Raw genomic sequence first — 18,904 nt, forward strand, 5'->3', positions numbered from 1 at the left:
GCAAATATGTAAAGATTGTAGGAAGCCTATCAAGGGTCTTCACGTATGATGTGCTGCTCAATGCAGTTGGGGATAGTATAGTCGACTGGCAGGGCAATTAGCTTCCATGCCTTAATATTTAATAGTATACAGTACACAACATTACTAAGTTGACTAGTGAATACTGTAGAAAGTAAGTGGGTTAGCAAACCTACATTATCATATGATGTACTGATAACAGTTGATACTGTTGAGATTCTAATTGTGTTCGCATTACTGGTAGACAATATTAGCAAAATACAATCTATAAGGCATACTCTACACCCTTGATCTACTGATGCAAACTGTGGATTACATGTAGCACACTAATAGAAGCATGATACTTTGAGTGACTGCGACATCTCTCACAACTAGCTAACACACACGGTGGCCGATCAACCCTTAATAGTCTTTCAAAGTCAACAAGTACTTGTCCATATTCTCAGTATGCTTAGTATAACAACATCGACGAAAAACAGTATTATTAATAACCTCACAAGTCTAAACAGTGTATTTTAGTGGGATTATGGGTTAGTGCAGCCCAAACACTAAAATGCAATCTACAAATGTAGAGCTCCCTCATGGTATACCTGTTGAGGTAGTTGCACCTCACAAGTGCATAAAATAGAAGGTTTAATCGCCCCCTCAATCTTTGACTAAAGACATTGACTCTGAAAGTAAAAGATCATGTCTGTTGCATCATAGTCTGTGTAGTCAGACCTTAACTCCGCCCTCATGCCATGAGGTTTATTCGACAAGGTTAATGTCTGGCTACGCGATACTAGTTCCATCAGTGCTAAAATAAGATTTTGAAGAAGTGGGGTCACACAATTAGGGCAATGGTGATGCCTAACCTCCTCGATTTTAGTGGGTGTGTCTTTCAGACAATTAAAAGCGTCATATAGTTTATATGGCCTTAGCTGCAGGCCTTCCTAATTTTGAGGGCCCAGCTATGCCACTACAGTTGCGTGTCACTTATCCAACCCCCTTGAGACAAGACCCTGTTGGATAAGTGAATATGTTGGATAACTGAAGCTGTTACGAACTCCAATATTGTCCATATTATACGGCATTTTTTCACATTAGGTATACCAAATGTAGATGTGAATTTAAACAAACCAAACGTCTTACTGATCTAGATAAAATTATACTCTTCATGATTGATTGTAAATTTATATAATATGCAGGATGCGTTATCTGTCATATCATCTGTCATATCATGTGGCAAGCTGACCTGTTGGATAACCGGCATGTTGAATAAATGAACGTCGAATAAGTGACACACAATTGTATTTGAGGGTTCAGCAATGCCACTATTTGAGGGTTAAGTGTTTTCAAGCCCAAAAACCGCTTTGTTCTATAATATCTTTCTGTACGTCCATCTAAACTGAGTAAGCTCAAGCATGTCAGAACTATTGTAAACATAACACAATGCATTTCAATAAATACATATAAACGAGTTGAAAAATAGGACTGTAGTAGTATCGTCAAACAAAATGCCAGGCCAATATTTAGAAAAGGTGATTTAACTAATCAGGGCTCCATTATATGCAAGCACACATGCAATGTAATATGAGATACTCAGAGGCAGATCTTAATTTAATATTGAAGAATAGCACTTAACTAGCATGGAGCTTGTTTCTTAGCTAGCTTCTAGTATTTCACTGTTGCAATTGGAAAAGGAAAGAAGCACATTGTACTTCTAAACCAGTTTAGTAGACATTTTGTATGACAACATGAAACCTTTATATGTCAAGAATTGCTTCAGCTAATGCAAACCAATCATATAAATCCAACAAGTCAGCCATGCATTTCAGAGTTTCAGCACCACAATATCTGCGCTCCTGCCAATAGATACATATGCCCATACTAGTTGCAGCAGCAATACATACCTTACAGCCAATCATGTCTGGTTATGCCTAGTCACCAATCAACTACTTTCTTTCGTTTAAAGAATAGGCCAGTGGGACTGCCAGGAGGCAAAAAAGCCAAGAAAACTGGAGTCTCCGCACCTGCATATATTCTAGATTAAACGCTAATTATAAAATAGAAAATCACTAAGGAAAAACCTTGTTCAGGAGTAAGGGGAGCTCGATCCCCTGCCATGTCAGTCTTTACCCAGCCAGGACAGCACTGAAAAGCAAATAAATTATTCTTATATAAACAGTAAACTCGCATAGAATCTACAGAGACAAAACAATCTCTCTTTGTGTTGTCACAAGCAGCATGCTTGCAAATTAGGCTCAAACATATACTGTACTACACATGAACAGGTTGACAACATGCAGCTACAAATAAGTATGTCCCTCAAAAGTAGACTTCGCGCCTCTCTTTTCTATAAGATTAGAAATTAACAACAAGCTGTGGTTCATGAGTGTTGATAATCCAATACATAATTAGTATGGCCAATTAGTAGCAACCACACATAAAACTGTCAATATTTTAAATCACATTCTAGTAATACTGTCAATATTTTCACCTAGCCTTGACACTAAGGCCATCCTTGCCTTGCATGGTGGACTATGCGAGAGATTGCATGTCGAGATCACAGGACAGGAAAAAGCTGCTACTGCAAGGCAAAGAGTGGCCTAGCGACACACTAGGTCACTTGACGTGAAGCTTACTTTAATTAATTAGATAAATATTGTAAATTAAGTTAATTAATAAAAGAATTATTGATTAATTGAATAATCAGTCATGTGAAATAATGTGTTCCTAGACCACTCTTTGCCTTACAGTTGCAACTTTTGTTTCTGGTTATGTGATATCTACTTGGAATCACACAGATTAGTCCACCACATATGGCAAAGATGGCCTAGTGCCATCGAGGATAATTTTCACCCAAATTCTGATAGTTAGCTGATTGAAGTAGAATTAGGTAAGTATTACCACAGTTACCACCCAGTGAGTCAAAAAAACATTTTCAAAATTGCATATAAACCCAATTACATGCCAAACTACTTTATATGGAACAGACACTCTAGTTATTCCCAAAACAGGATTACAAAACTACTAATTTTGTTTAACAAATGTCACCACTTTCTAGCAGTTAGTCTTTGGAAAGAGGGCTCGGCTCCACCATATAAGATGTCTAATGCATTTATAAGAGCGTCAACAACAACAACTACCAAATATTGTCACTAAATTTTGATGCTTTAAAATCAGATTCATGTCGCTTGGCCACCCTATGTCTACCAATGTGAGTATTCGATTGGTTACTTACACTGTTTACAAGAATGTCCTCTTTGTCTCCAGTTGACATTTGTCTTGCACTAACTTTGGTCAAAGCAATAAGTCCAACCTTAGACGTTCCATATGCTACAAACAGAAAGAACATAAGATTGTTCCAGTGCATTTTGTTGGTGAGCATTTGGCACTCTGCACAAAGATATTGTACATGGATGGACATCATTCCAGGTATTCACTACCTTAATGGTCTAAGCACATCTGAAACAGGGTATGCTTCTGATGCACAATACACCTTAATACCCAGACTGATCATGTTGAGCACAACACATTATAATAGTAAAAGCTGCTCTGTTCTTAATTAGACAGAAAGCTAAACATGTTAAAAATTAGAGGGCAATGTAATTACTGCTACTGTAAACTAAAAAAATTTGGTGGCATAAAATTTCGGTGCCTCCTAAAAATTCGGTTCGATAGTAACCTATTTTTGGTGAAACTCCTTGGGAGCTTCAAACTCCTGGTTGGATCCACGGTGCACTAGAAATACATTTATGCAGTTGCACAACACAATAGTAGGTGTGAACTAGCTACCTAGTTAGATAATAATTGCAATAGTTCACACTGACTTTCTTGCTTGGTGTCAAAGAGGTTTGACAATGTTGACAAATATAGGTAGGGATTTAATTTAGGTACTTCATAGGACATACTAAAATTACTAAAAATAAATCGGCACTGAAAATAAATCGGCACTGATAATTTCTTAGTTTACAGTACTTGTATTAGTATAAATGCATGTGTGTTATTTAAAGAGTAATACAGTAAACGTCTTTGTTACCTGAGAAAGGATTAGGCCATCCCTTTTCAACATGGATGCCAGCTTCAACATCTCTATGATTCAATTACAATCAGGGCATATGCATGAATTGCAAATAAAAAGTGCCTTACGAAACAAACTGATTCATTAACATCTCCAGTTTGCTTTCAGTTAGTGAATCTGAGGCAAACTGCTGTTGAAGATTTGGCTTCAGTATCTTCAAATGACCAACAGATGATGCAACATTCACTACCCTTCAAATCAGCAAGTAAAAATTGATAATAGTCATAATAATATATTTTGTTTCATACCACTACATGTACAGTGCTCTAGGCCAGACAAGATACGTACAACTAACAATAAAAAATAGATAGTCATAGAAGAATAAACGTAGAAGAATAAATAGACATAAATTAAGGTTTAAGTCAAAATGTCACAAACTAAATAGAAGTCAATCTTTTTGTACAGTACAATTGAAACTTGATTGGCAAAGTATGCACACATAAGCAATTAACTCTAATATAGGTAGAGATAATGTGATAACAAAATTCATAAAGTGTTGTGCATTTAATAACTTAGATCATTTCTAGATATTCAGTAACACAATCAAAATACTCAATCACTAAAATCAGGGTTCCAGCCAGGCATGTTAAGGCATAGCGGCCCACTACGCCTTCAGACCTGCCCGCTACGCCTTTAACATACCCGCTACCCCTTCAATATACTGGTTAGGCATAACGTCTCTGTTCGTACCTGTGGAACATTTATCAACAGCGATAATGGGGAAGAAGGTGCAGACTTGTCAATCATGAGTCTCAATTGCATACCCATACTATTGTAATTGGATTTGGTGCCTAGTAATTAAGTCAAGAATGTAATCCATACCTTACTATCAGTCTGCCTTAGTGTGATTTGCAGAGGCAGAGTTTCAGTCAATACATCAAAACCAAACAATTTACAAAAGGTATGATCCTAAAACACTCCCCCAAATCCATCGTACATTTTATATCTAAAAAATTTCACAGATAACACCAACTTGCCATGCCCACATGCCAGACTCATGTACCATGCCCATACCGCTACTCCTTCCAAGAATCCTGGCTAGAACCCTGAAAATGCAATACAGCACTGTACCAACCCTTGCATAATTATCTACTCATTCTCAATATTCGCAAGTTCAAAAGCTTCTTTGAAACATGTCCCTAGACAAACGAACAACAGAAGCCAGCATGTAAGGGCTAAAACAAGCAATAAGCTGTCATTTTTCATTTTGGTAACATACTACCTTCACAATTGCCAACTGTTGACAAGCAAAAAGTGCAGCAAAACTACTTCACATTCAGCACATAGAGCACAAAAAACGCTTAAGAGTAATCTTCTAACCTAGCATGAGGTCTCAGTAGTGGAAATAAAGCCCGACACACATTAAGGGTACCAGTGAAGTTGACACGAACTGTTTCTCGAGCTTGCTCTGCCAAAGGGGCAGTGCTTGCTGGCTAAGAAACCACCAACCTTAAATTTAGTCATCTTCATTCAGTTGTTGATGATGCATGTAACAGCTGACCTTGTAGGCAATAGCTGCATTATTCACCAAGACGTCTAAGCCCCCATATTTCTTTTCAAGAAAATTTTTGAACTCCTGAATGCTTTCGGAATTTGATATGTCAAGCTGCTGATAAATGACTCTTACACTTTGTTTCTCCAAATCAGTTTGAGATTGTTGTCCTCTAGAAGGATCACGTGCTGCAACAAAAACCAACTACAGTTGTCACCAAAATATTCTAATGCAATCAGTTATATTGTATCTGCATTGTATTCATATAAAAAGATATAGCCATTTAACAATAACATCATTACTTGCCAATAAATGACTCAGTTAATGTACTGCAGTCAAGACAAAGACTTAAATGCTGTCACAGACAGACTGATACACAGACAGACATGCAAGGTTGAAACAGACAAACAGACATTGTCACAACAGACAGCTATACAAAAAGCTAGACAGCTAGCAGTAGCGGATACAGGGGACCCGTTGAGCAACACACGCGACCCTCTCTGAATGATACTGAACAACAGACTGTCTTAACTCAGCGTACTATGTTTAGCTACGTAAGTGAACTGTACTACATTTGTTGTACAGCTGATCAAGCCGTTTTGGAAACCTCCAGTGCATTAACTCCCGTAGCTACGCCATCTCAGTTTTGACTTCTAGCTCCAAGACATGTGCTTCGCACTTCATCTGATTACATGGCTGGGGCATTTTCTGCATGTGTCACGCATTCTACATGTGCATGCCAATGAAACCTGGTCGAGCTGAGTGTGCTATAAGACACTTATCCTTGCAAAGTTCAAAGTTTTGATTTCTGCTCTACACACAATGTCAACTCATTCTACCTCCGTTTTCTGAAAAACCACATGTACTCTTTTGACAACATTCTCTGTGAATTGGCTTCAAACCTGACAGAGCTGAAGACAAAACCGCTACTCGACAATATTGGTGGTTCATACAGTCTAAAGGGCAAGCCCAAGAGGGGCCAACAGCTGTCAATGTTTTGTCATGACACAATTGCAGAGCAGCTTGTACAAGAAGATGCACAAAATTTGTGCCCTGTTGCCATTGTTGGAGATGGCAATTGTCTCTTCAGGACGTTCTCTACTCTGTTTAGCAGAAAGGAGAGAAAAGATTACATAGATCTAAGGGTCCGTACAGCCATTGAGGTATACACTAATACCTCGGTTATCCGGCCCTCAAAGCTCTGGGCACATCGCTCTACCGGGCAGTCCCAGTAACCACGTGTGAAAACGTTTTTACATAAATGCGCATGCGCAATATTGCATGCAATGAAATGGCGACAAGTAAGCCGAGGCGGACTGTACTTACACTTGAGAAAAAGAGAAATCAAGAAAGAGAAGTCTCAACGTCGCGAGACGTAGCTGAGATTTTGAACTGCCAAAGTCAACTGTTGAAAACATTTGGAAAGATTGAGAAAACATCGTGTTCGGTGCAGAGAACCCGACTGTCACCAAGCGGTGATGTAGTCTCACGTAACCAGATCCCTCTCCGCAGCGTCATACTTCCGGGCAAAATGGGGTCTGGTGAGCAGCCTTTGATGTCACTGTGTAACGAGTAGCCAGAACTGGCTATCTAAAGACCAGATTTGGTTTCTTAAGCCCCGTCCACACTGGCAGCTGGATCACGATAAATCCAATTCATATCGTGTGGTGGTTTCAATCTCAATCGGATTGAATCCAATTAGAAATAGTGGGCATTACTTCCACATATGCTACGCGTGTAGTCGGACCATCTAACGTTCCTCACTCGCCTTTGTTCTCACTCACCTTACATCGCTGTACGAATGCTTTCCACAAGGAAAGAAGCCACACGTACACATCTGTCATCAGTCACGTGATATCAAAAATGAGGCAGAGGTAGCGTTTTCAAAGTGCAGTGTGGACGCACGCTATCCCAATTGGATCTTGATCCAGTCTGGTCTAGTGCGGGTGGACACGGCTATATATGCTTCACTAAAGACCAGCCTCGTATGCAAGCAGTGCAATCCTACGTCATTAGCTTCTCTTGTTTCATACAAAACAACTTGAAGACTACGGCTAGAGTCGTTGCTGTTTGTAAAATCTGCACGTCTACAGCAACAATTAAACACGGCCATGGGAACGTTGACGTTGGCTGGCTCGACATCATACGTCTAGCTAGCATTGTGCGCTCATGTCACCTGAGACAGAATGCAAACGCACTGGATGGATGTAAATGCACTCAATGCTGTTTGCTGTTTGATGTGTAGAGCGGCCGCCGACAGTCCAGATTGAACGATATCTGGTCCTGAAATTGAAGGACTTGGAGCTGACGTCATCGAAAGTAGATGAGTCGTTTTCCTGTGTTTGGGTAATCATCTCATGTGTTTTGTGCATTGCTTTACATGGAGTACGCTTGCATTCAGTCTCCGTTGTGACACAAGCACACAACGGTACATACGACGTCGATCATGACAGATTGCCTAATTATCTAAGAGATGGAAGCCTGTCCACGTTCCCACGGCTGCATTTAATTATTGCTCTAGACATGCAGATTTCACAAACAGCAACGACTCTAGCTGTAGTCTTGGAGTTGTTCTCTATGCAACAAGAGAAGCTAATTGAGATAGCATTGCACTGCTTGCATACCAGTCTGGTCTTTAGTAAAGCATTTAAGAACCAAATCCGGTCTTTAGATAGCCGATGTCTGGCTACGTGGCACACAGCAACATCAAAGGCTGTTCACCAGACCCAATTTCACCTGGAAGTATGACTAGGCAGAAAGGGGTCTCGATGGCGGTGTATCGTACGTGGATCACAGTTTCCTCTCTTAGCTATGTTCAAGTCACTATACCCTGATCTATAATGATAATACACACAACATGAAACATGACATATTGTAAATTTGACCCTCTGAGATATGGATATGTCCCAGTTACGAACGGTGCCCGGTTCCAAAGTGCCCGGTCCCAAAGTGCCCAGATACCCGACGTATTAGTGTAGTTAACAACATGTTGCTTTAGCTATACTATTTTCTGGTAGATTAAATATTTACACTTTAATTACTAGGTTTGTCTGACAGTGCGGCATTATATAGAGCACACACCTTACATTCAATGATTGGCTAGGCTAACACATCACTCAGGATAATTTGTCGGTAACGTCTCGTAGTGACTTATCAGTTTTATCATTTATTTATTTATATTTTTAGTGGAAGACTCTTCCAGACTCAAGGTCATCCTGCGTGACCCCATCTAAGATTTTCTGTATCCGCTCCTGGCTAGGCTGACAGAGAAATACAAACAGACAAAGAGATAAAGAGATTTGTTTTATTTTCAAAAATTGATTACTATAGTACACAACACATTGGCAGCAAATTAAAGGATTCAAAAAATAACTAATGCATGGAAGATGCCCACTGTCCACAAGCCGCATAGAAAAGTCCGTAATTTCCAAACAATTTAATTAATAGTGTTTGCAAGCAGTTTCCTGTAGCAGCCAAATGGACAAAAAGTCACCAAGAGATTGTTACCCTAATTGATCATGTAGAATATCCTCACATGTTCAAAATGCTAAGCACTTGGTTTACTAAAACTGTCTTTTCCATCTTCGGGGCATATATACACACACACACACACACACACACACACACACACACACACACACACACACACGTGCTCGCGTAGTATACTTTTAACATAGCTAAAAATATATGAAACAAGTCTAAACATTTTGAGAAAATGATGGGTATGTAGGGATGTGTATGTACTTATGTCATTTATGCCCATCTCCTACATCACACTCTTTTTACCTATATCGCTTGCAGCAGTTGTGAATGTGATGTACAAGATGGGCATAAATGACATAAGTACATACCCATCCCTACATACCCATCATTTTCTCAAAATGTTTTTAGACTTGTTACCTAATTGATCATGTAGAATGTCCCAATACCAAAGACATTTGAAATTATCCAAAGTGACAAAAGTGTACATAGTTATAGGCATGTTCCCAGGTTGCCTGGAAACCCCAGAGTAAAAGTCAAAGTTCGTCGTACGATTGAGACAAACAACACACAGCGAGAAATAAGTTGTCTATAACTAAGTTATAGAATAGAATGACGTTGACAATAATTATAATGGTTTTGAATTAATAGATAACCTCATTGTTATTAACATTGACTGTAATCCCCCTGCCTATTATATTAAACACCTGTGTAGTACCATACTATGTAGTACTCATGCAGCACTGACTGCCAATCAAGGTCGAGTCACTATTATGAAGCGGCAAGACTACTTGTCGTTGACTAATACTTATGAAATTGTTTACAAAAACATTTACACGTACAGATAGAAACAACACAATTAACTAATTAATTAATTAACTATTGACTAACAGTCTTAATTTCGTACCTGCTAAAATCACATCTCCCTCAAACTGTGTAGCGAGAGATTTGACTATAGCAAATCCAATCCCCTTATTTCCACCAGTTACCTAAACAAGACATGGAAATTCTACACAACAAAACATTATCCATTTATTGGTAGTACCACGGCCACTCTTGGAGCACTCATTTCGAACAGCAGAGGATAGTGTCTGCGCAGTCGTTCATGCAAGCAAACAAACTTATAGCAAGGCTTCAAGAAAAACCTAATTTCTACATACGGGACTTTATTTAAGTTCCCGGAAGCTTATAGCCTCGAGTGTCCAGCCGATGGCGACCTCGCACACTATGACAGGCCCTGAGGGGCAGATGTCTACGAGCAAGATCAGTTTATGCATTTGATAGAGAATTTTTTGAGTGAATGGAGTCTCATTAGCAGTGTACAGAAGGCAAAATAAAGGCTAGAGGTTGCATGTGTTTTCAGCAAAACATGTGCTTTACTTTGAAAAAATAGAGTTAGAATCATAATCAGTATCTGTGTGCATGCATTGTGGCCTGTATGTTATTGAGTTTTCTGACATGCATACTGCAACTGTAAATTAAAAATTTTAAAATACTAAAATTCAAATTTTGATTTTTTAAAAGATTTAAATTTGAAAATTTAATACATGTTTGAAAAAGAAACGTTAAATTAAAAATTAAAATTTAAAATTTAAATACTAAAATTGAGAAATAGAAATTTGAAAATTTTTGAAATTTTAAACTTTGATGTTAAAAAAGACTTTGGCAATTGAAAATTTAAAATTTTTAATATGAAATTTTTAAATTTAAAATTTTTAAATTAAAATTTTTTAATTTTAGTATTTAAATTATTAATTTCTATTTAACGTTTTCATATATCTAGCTATATATAGTTGGTGATCAAGTTTTTTGAAAGTTGAATAATTGATTAAAGAAGTTAATATACAGAGGCGGCTACAGCTCCTTTAAAGGGGAGGAACAAAAATTTGGTCACAGACTGATGCCATTTTGATTTTAACTTAACATGGTTGGTTTGCCATTGTATTTGTGACAAAAGTAGCCAGAGCAGCATCCACACAAATGATCACGACAATGTGTATATACAATCAAGCAAGTTTAGTTAACTTTGCTGAAACGAGAGAGTCCAGTATATTGGAGGGACAATGCTCCCAGATGCCTCTTTGCTCCCTGTTCCACCATCCTTGTGATAACTTAAATAAGATGCTGTCTATTATATATACAAAGCGATGCGTTTCCAAAGCATTAGTGTTTAGAAATTAAAAATATAAATATTTATTATTGTCTATAAGCAAATCTTGGGATTATGCACGTACTCAACCACAGAAAGACTATATGATTAATTGAAATCCTGCAACTGAAATAAGGGATAAATTTGGAATGACGGAGTCGATAGAAAGAGGTATTGCCTAGTTAGTAAGTTTGGACATTTCAGATGGCTTGGGCAGATTACTAGAATGGCAGAGGCCTAACGTGTCTAGTTTCGTATTGATTTGACAAGTAACACTCTTGATTGTTGTCAAATTATGCTGGAGGACATAGTCATTAATTAAAGATATGATAATTCTTAGCATTCAAAAGTCAAATTGGTATTCATGCAGTAGCTCAAACACGAAGGAATGGTATTGCATACAGTAACGTGAAAGAGTTTGGAACTGCTACTGTTTTATCTGTTAGGCTTATAATTACATGCAGTTGCAAGCAGCAATTTAAGTCTTGGAGTTTTGTATACATATCAAGTCGGAAACAGACGCCCCAACTGCACAATGACCATGCAAGACACGCTTGCGAATGGTTCAGTTTCTCAGCCAAAGTCTATTTATATAGTACTCAAGTCCTGTCATAACTTTCAGGCTAAACAACAATTCGCATTTTATGAGTACACATTAAAACGTGCTGACAGTGGTAAGCAACAACTAATTTCGTTCCAACTGCTGCAATGCTCGGAGGATAAAATACCAAATGGCGCAACCAAACTGATAAACGCAGTGCTTGGACTATAGTCCAGACAAAAGTCCTGCACTAACGATAAGTAATGAGATAGAATGGAAATGCTTTGTCGTTATTGTAGGTGACGTAGATACGGCTACTGCTACTGACGCCTGTAACGGTATCGAATCTTACTGTGTGACCGCTGGAAGATTTTTTCTCTGGTGGCATTCGCAGAGATTTATCGCCACGAAGACTGATAGACTCTCCAGTTAGGACTTTAGCTAGAAACATCTGCATTCCCACTAAACTTCGGTAACAGAAACCGTCAGAATAGCTCGCGTTCTCTGCAAAGTAGCAACCCCAACCCCATCTTCCAGCGCAAAATCTCATGTCAAATCCTTCTTCACTCAAGTAGATCTTTTCAGGATTTGTTGAGCTTGTTCCATGAAACAATTCCTTCTCTTTGACGCTGCCCTCGTTCTTTTCTCTCATGCGTTCCATGTGTTGACAATACTTGCGCCACAACCAAACATTTTGAATTCGTTCAAGTTTGACAATTTGAACCTAAATATTTATCCAGAAAACATTACATGGGCCAACATTGGTAGCTAGAGATAGCGTGCGAATGCCGTTACCTCGGGCATGCTTTCACGCATTCTGTTTAGAACACGTTTGTATTCTCCTGCTGCAGGATTGACAAATTTTAAAATAGGCTGGTTTGGATCAACAGGTAGTTCCCATTCAGGAGGTGGCTCCCATTCAGGCTGCTTTGAGGACTGCTGGAGTTGAATAATTTTTTCCTACAAATTATTTAACACGTTTATAAATTAATTAATTGCTGTTAATTTACATAATTCATACTTGCAAGTCTTGTACAAAGTTGTCTACACGATTCTTAAACCCTCCAACTGTTGCAACTGAAGGTCCACTGTCGGGTGATTGTGAAAATTGTATTCTTAACCCGTACGCTTCGCCATATTGCTTGATTATCGTTTGAATGCTGGTTGATAAAGTGTTAGGGATAGGTACCTCTTTTGTTTTTATTGTTTCTCTAATCAACGCAGTTAACTCCGCTACTCCAGCCTCAACATCAGTTGGTTGACCACGAATATGTACGTCGACATCTTCAAAGGACATTGCAAGTTTTGGAAAGCTACAAGTCGTGTTTGTACTGGCGACTTGTCTTTTTATTGATCGCTTCATTTTCGTTGAGTTGTTCGTTTGTTCCATTTTCTTCAGATCAACCGTGTAAGTGTACTTGTTTGGTGTTATATAAATTCTGCTCTGACCCTCGGCGTGTGCCGTTTCTATTGCGGAAGAGGAAATTTTGTCATACCGTTCATAGCAACCGTCATTTCCTCTATAGAACCACGCGCATCTGACAGTGGCAACAATTCTTTTAATTCGCCTACTTTTGAACGTTATAAGGTTGGTTTGTATCATGGAACTAAAATCTACCTTGTAGGTAAACATCTTTATTTGAATGGTCGCTGTCTGGACGCTAGCCTGAAATTGTTCTTCTATTGCTTTGGCAGCTGCTACATCATAATTGTTAAAACTGCCACTGTCGTCTTCATACAACCAAAGAAATGATGCTACGGGTGGCTGCAGGTCTGGAAGTTTCACAATTGTGGAAACGTCGGCACTAAATTTATTTTCAAATTCTTCGACCAGTTTAGGATCAGGAGGCAAAACTATCTCGATCTTACTCACACTAGAATCAGAGCAAGACTCGAGGTATTGTCGACTTGCTTGTATAGTAACTTCTGCGCAATTCTTGATTGGCAATTGAGATGAACCAGCCTTTAGGGCAGGTATAGCTACGGTAGTCGCGTTCCGTGTCCCTGCTTTACGCAATGAGCTTGAGACGGCAGCCCGAAACAACTCGCGATCCCTAGAGTTGAAAGTTGATGCAGCGCAACCGGGAACGACAGCAAATACGAGCCACTCGCATCTCAACTCTCCAGCTTCGATTGCTACAGAACTACCTTCTTCTGCCATTCCGTGCAATTTAACGTAATCATTTAGCTGACTCTGTATAGAGATACCTCCTGCGTTTGACAAAATCTTTGCCAAGCCTGTTGTTGTGTCGAGACTGGAGTTTGCGGCACAAATGATAGCATCTACTTCAGTGTCCAGCAAATTCTTGATTCTAAGTTCTAAAACCCTTTCTTGACCAGCATTGGTAATTGGACGTTTGGCAACTAGACCTTTTTCTGGCCATTTTATTTCGACACAATTTTTGATCTCCAACCTTCTAATACTCGACCCAACTGCAAAATTTTGCAGAGCAACTGCTTCAACAGAATCAAAATGTACCATTTCTGTTGTAAAACTGCGCGTCAATTCTAGAGCTTTTGTAGAGAGCCACTGGAGAACTGTAGATACCCCATTTTGTGTCCCAATCATTGCAATAGGGTCATCTTTCTCTTTCTCAACACGGACATTCACTTTCTTAGCAGAAGAATACAATTCAGGACGAATCTTCTTCCAGATACATGACGCTACTAAACGATCAGTTTCAAACATCTTTTTCACTTTCGTTTCTCCTTCTCTCACTTCTGTTGGTTGCCTGCAATACAAAAACCCTTTCTTCTCCTGGAGCTTGACTTTGATTTTCTGACCCATAAACTCTCTGTTATGATAACGTCTTACAGCAGCTTGTGCGTCAGTCAGGTTACGAAAATTAACAAATGCATATGCAAAACATCGCGATGGATCTCGTTTGACGACAACACTGGTAATTCCTACCGGCTCTCGAAAAGTAATTCGAGAGCCTATCTTCTGTCACTCTTGTGTCTAGATTACCCACCCACACATGTCCTGGTATTTCGGAAAGACTTAAAGAAGCGTCAAAGCTAGTGCAAGCCGGAGATATGTCCCGATCAGTGTAGTATCTGCGTTTCATGTCTCAGTGTCCTATAAAACCAAAAAATTAAGATTTTTACTGCAAGTGCAGCAAACATATTGATTGTGTAAAATCATTCTACTAGAAATTTTAAACTTTACTATTTATATTGAAATATTGAAACTGATTGACAATATAACGAGTAGAGTAACTATTATGTTGAGAAATAGACAGCAACTGTTGTATATCCTTTATCGATGTCGCCGGTTTAGATAATAAACAACACGCTCCGTGCGAACCATCCGATGCCAGGTACGGGCATTTTAAATTTAGTAGAGATCCGATGCGCCGTATTAAAGAAATTCGAGTGCGAGTGGGAGTTCAATCAGCAAGAAATCGAGTCTTCACGCGCAAGACGACGACTAGATCCGTCGTTGTCGGCCTCCACCGGTTCGGCGTGGGGATCAGACTTGGGGCGGCGGAGATACGTGCGACACACACACACACACACACACACACACACACACACACACACACACACAGACACAGACACAGACACAGACACACACACACACACACACACACACACACACACACACACACACACACACACAGACACAGACACAGACACAGACACAGACACAGACACACACACACACACACACACACACACACACACACACACACACACACACGCACGCGCGCACACACACACACACACACACACACACACACACACGCACGCGCGCACACACACACACACACACACACACACACACACACACACACACACACACACACACACGCACGCACGCACACACACACACCGTTTTTATGTATACATTTGTGATGTAAGTAAAGCAAAGAAATTGAACTAATTAATCTAGCTAGAGAGTCGGTGAACCAACTGGTCCCTGTGAACAAAATAGTCTGCGCTGTGCGGCGGTCCCGGGGGTACGGAATGCGTAAACAAGATAGTCCCATGCATGTAAAGGAAATAGGAACAATTATGAAAAATTCCCCGTAATTAAATAGGTACCGATAGAGTCCCCATGAGCAAGTTCCTAGTCCCTGTGAGCAAATCCCTAGTCCCCGTGAGCAAATTCCTAGTCACCGTGAGCAAATCCCTAGTCCCCGTGAGCAAATACCGAGTCCCTGTGAGCAAATCCCTAGCCCATGTAAACTAAACAGTCACCCTAGATAAAGAAAGAATCCTGAACGTTACTTTGCAGTTTTCCAACCCTATATAACGCAATCACACAAACGAGCTAGCCTCTAGCGCATCGTAGTAAAGTCCCTTCCACTGCAAAACGATGGGTGCCGCGCCTAATTGCCAAGTACGCTATCTAAACAGCAAAAGAGGACTTACCAAAAGATCCCTTGAAGTTCTAGTAAAATCAACCGACTTGCAGTCATACAGTACAGGTCATTGCCTAGTCAAAATCGAAGCAAATAGGGAGCGCATGCGCATCAGCCGCGACAGTGGTCCAAGCCTGAAACTTCTCACTAGACCGTATTATGTTAGTCGTTACAGTCAGTAGTGCGCTCGACAACCAAAACACAAGCGTATTACCTATTTCATTAATGACGTACACCAAAACTGTGAGTATGCAGGTGCGACAGTCACTAGAGGCGTCGTGGTCGAGCAAATAGTGTTGCGAGTGTTGCGGCTCTAAATTTGGTTGATGTTCAGGTGTCTCTCTACTTCCGATCACGTCTTATATTTAGTGCTGCTGCTTGCTTTTATTGAAATGCAAACACGTCTTTTGGGTCCCCTCAATTTTACGTAATACAATTGAACGTACAATAGCACTGCTGTCGATCTTACCCTTACTCTCTCGATCAGTTAGCTTCGAAAACAGCCGACGTCTGATTTTCCGGTTGTCAAGTCCCGTACAAGCACACGCCCCAATTTATGTCATCCTCCCTCGCTGTAACACGCCCTCAGTTCTCGACGTCGAGACATTACTGTGGCATCTGACTCAAATTTCCATTATTTGAAATGCGGTTACTAAACTCGAATTGGCTAACCTTCGTAAAACTAGCAATTGTGTACGTTGGCATGCCATCTAGTTACGAAGTAGTTCAGGTACAGTTTGTTGCACTAACTAGATGCTGAAATAGCGTGGACACTACTAAAATTTAGGACGCCTTTCTTTGCTTTCGGTGGTCTGTACACGTAACAATAGCAACGAGAAAGTCGCAGGTGACCTTGTCTCCGAACATGCCTGAAAGCGTCTCCAGAGTTAGCCTCGTGTAGCCAGCCATGTTTCCTCTGTTAGTGGGGTATGTGACTCAAACTTGCATCACTTGAAAGTATATGACAGGGTGGGTATACCTTTTTTACAGGCCTTCTTAACGCGCGTTTGTAGGCTACAGACTGGAGTAGGGCGGAGCCTACACGCGACGAGAGCATGTTGAAGAGTATTTCAAGCTTTTCGCTTGCGGATTAGCCTAATATATTTTTGCACAAGGTCTCAGAAGTTGACTGCACTAGTAGTCTACTGTCAGGGTACAAAAAGCAAATTAGATGCTAGGCATGGCGTGGATAGTTAGATGGATGTGCTTTTAACAACAATTGTTTCAATTTTTGAAAAATAGAGCTAGAAATCGTAATCAGTATAGCACATGTGTTACAATAAAAGAAATTTTTGATGCGAAAACGCAAGTACAGAAGAAGAAAAGTGTGTGAACAAAATAGTACCCGGTGAGCAAAATAGGAGCGAATATAAACAAAATAGAGACAGTGCATGAACAAAATAGTACTGTACATCATGTCTTGTGCGTAGACAGCTATCAGGCAGGTTTTGCTTTCGGTGGTTATATATATATATATATATATATATATATATATATATATATATATATATAGGGGAGCTTAACTCGAGCCATTCTCTGATGAAGGCGGGGAGAGACTGGCTCGATTACGACAGACTTTAGGTACCAGACTGATCTAACATAAAATATATTTCATTACACACTATAACATAGTGCAGTTCCCTTACTAAAGGCAAACAAAGAATACTAAACAATCACAAGACAGTCAAGTCACAATGAATAAGCACTAGTAACGTGCTAAAACCTATAGAAGCACGTGCACGGTCTGTTCAGCTAACATTTCGTTCAGGCGATCACAAACAGCCTCAATGAATCAGTTCCATAGATGCCATTTCCATGGTGATGGTACAATGTACCAATTGTGGCACCAGGCTTGGCATATGACTTATACATTTTTCATTTATGGATTAAACTTTAATAGTCTGTAAATGGTGATGATTGTCATCTGATTTCAGTGATGACACCGGTCAATTTCTGCTTGCTCTCCTGTGTGATGCAAGGCCCGTACCCGAACGACAGACTCTGCACATAAATTACAAGTCCACGTATTCGTCACATCACAAACCTTTATAAGCCACAGATAAACAGCTAATGTTGTGTAAGCCATTTAGCCATTATTGATTTAAATGTCCCGTATGCAGCATTTGCTCGACTTAACCAATTTTTCCAGTTGGGACTTGGGCAATTTGCTAATACTATGATTAATATTAATCAAGTGGCTTCAGAGACCGCTTTGGGGCCACAATTTTGGCACCAGGCTTAAATAGAGCCGACAACACTAAGTTTTGCCTTTCAGATACAAGGTCACGTACACGGCACTATAGACACCCGACCCGTAATGGCAACACATATATAGACAACTGGCTGAGAAGCACATGCAGGCAGTTTTTATCTAATCAGACGAAAGTAAATCGTTTCAGTGGCGCTGACATGTGACTAACTGCCTTCCTCTGTTTTGTCGCAGGTTCACGTAACTCTCTGTTCCCTACGACTTTGCACTCGGAGCTCAGTAATCAGAATTGGCCCACAAGGTGGTCCATACTACAGTCTTTAGTGATTATGGCTATTATCTATATACTTTCCTTTTGCGTTGACCTTTACCTAAATTGGAAAATCGCTGACTCCATTGTTTTCAGGAATTTGCCATGCATGGCCTTTGCACCGTTCGAATTCACAGAACGTGGTATTCATTTTTGATGGTTTTCAGTGAAGTTCGTAACAGGCAAAGAATGAATAGAGAAGCACTACAGTGCTAAACCCTCGGTTAGTGTACGGGTTTGTAATCATATCTCGTCACGTGATAATGTTTTGCATA

General features: G+C 39.8%; 2 protein-coding genes across 4 annotated transcripts; both read right to left on the reverse strand.

Moving 5' to 3' along the window:
• Nucleotides 1-1,658: 1,658 nt before the first annotated feature.
• On the reverse strand, nucleotides 1,659-10,219 carry LOC134197388 (carbonyl reductase [NADPH] 1-like). Its single transcript, XM_062666705.1, has 9 exons — nucleotides 10,099-10,219; nucleotides 9,961-10,042; nucleotides 5,583-5,761; nucleotides 5,402-5,514; nucleotides 4,150-4,272; nucleotides 4,040-4,092; nucleotides 3,242-3,336; nucleotides 2,088-2,151; nucleotides 1,659-2,030 (listed from the first exon to the last, which is right to left on the reverse strand). The coding sequence occupies exons 1-9, from the start codon at nucleotides 10,120-10,122 to the stop codon at nucleotides 1,942-1,944; spliced, it is 822 nt and encodes a 273-aa protein (XP_062522689.1). The 5' UTR covers nucleotides 10,123-10,219; the 3' UTR covers nucleotides 1,659-1,941.
• A 1,561-nt stretch (nucleotides 10,220-11,780) lies between these two features.
• Nucleotides 11,781-16,637, reverse strand: LOC134197387 (protein mono-ADP-ribosyltransferase PARP14-like). Of its 3 annotated transcripts, none has more exons than XM_062666702.1 (4): nucleotides 16,580-16,637; nucleotides 12,765-14,822; nucleotides 12,539-12,703; nucleotides 11,781-12,467 (listed from the first exon to the last, which is right to left on the reverse strand). In XM_062666702.1, the coding sequence occupies exons 2-4, from the start codon at nucleotides 14,529-14,531 to the stop codon at nucleotides 11,994-11,996; spliced, it is 2,406 nt and encodes an 801-aa protein (XP_062522686.1). In that variant the 5' UTR covers nucleotides 14,532-14,822; nucleotides 16,580-16,637; the 3' UTR covers nucleotides 11,781-11,993. The 3 variants fall into 3 exon arrangements, with proteins under 3 accessions (XP_062522686.1, XP_062522688.1, XP_062522687.1); XM_062666704.1 differs by having other exon boundaries at nucleotides 12,765-14,475; nucleotides 16,580-16,606; XM_062666703.1 differs by lacking the exon at nucleotides 16,580-16,637 and adding an exon at nucleotides 16,121-16,199.
• Between the last annotated feature and the right edge of the window lie 2,267 nt (nucleotides 16,638-18,904).

The sequence above is a fragment of the Corticium candelabrum genome, chromosome 22, assembly GCF_963422355.1.
Source record: "Corticium candelabrum chromosome 22, ooCorCand1.1, whole genome shotgun sequence".
Classification (NCBI taxonomy): Eukaryota; Metazoa; Porifera; class Homoscleromorpha; order Homosclerophorida; family Plakinidae; genus Corticium; species Corticium candelabrum.

Coding starts and splice junctions, on each gene's coding strand:
- LOC134197388 (XM_062666705.1), bottom strand. CDS start 10,122: ATGAGTGCTCCAAGAGTGGCCGTG. Junction 4,273..5,401: donor CTACTGAGACCTCATGCTAG/GTTAGAAGATTA, acceptor GCTGATTTGAAG/GGTAGTGAATGTTGCATCAT. Junction 2,152..3,241: donor AGGACATTCTTGTAAACAGT/GTAAGTAACCAA, acceptor TTTGCTTTTCAG/TGCTGTCCTGGCTGGGTAAA.
- LOC134197387 (XM_062666702.1), bottom strand. CDS start 14,531: ATGGGTCAGAAAATCAAAGTCAAGCTCCAGGAGAAGAAAGGGTTTTTG. Junction 12,704..12,764: donor ACTTTGTACAAGACTTGCAA/GTATGAATTATG, acceptor AATAATTTGTAG/GAAAAAATTATTCAACTCCA. Junction 12,468..12,538: donor TGCGTGAAAGCATGCCCGAG/GTAACGGCATTC, acceptor ATAAATATTTAG/GTTCAAATTGTCAAACTTGA.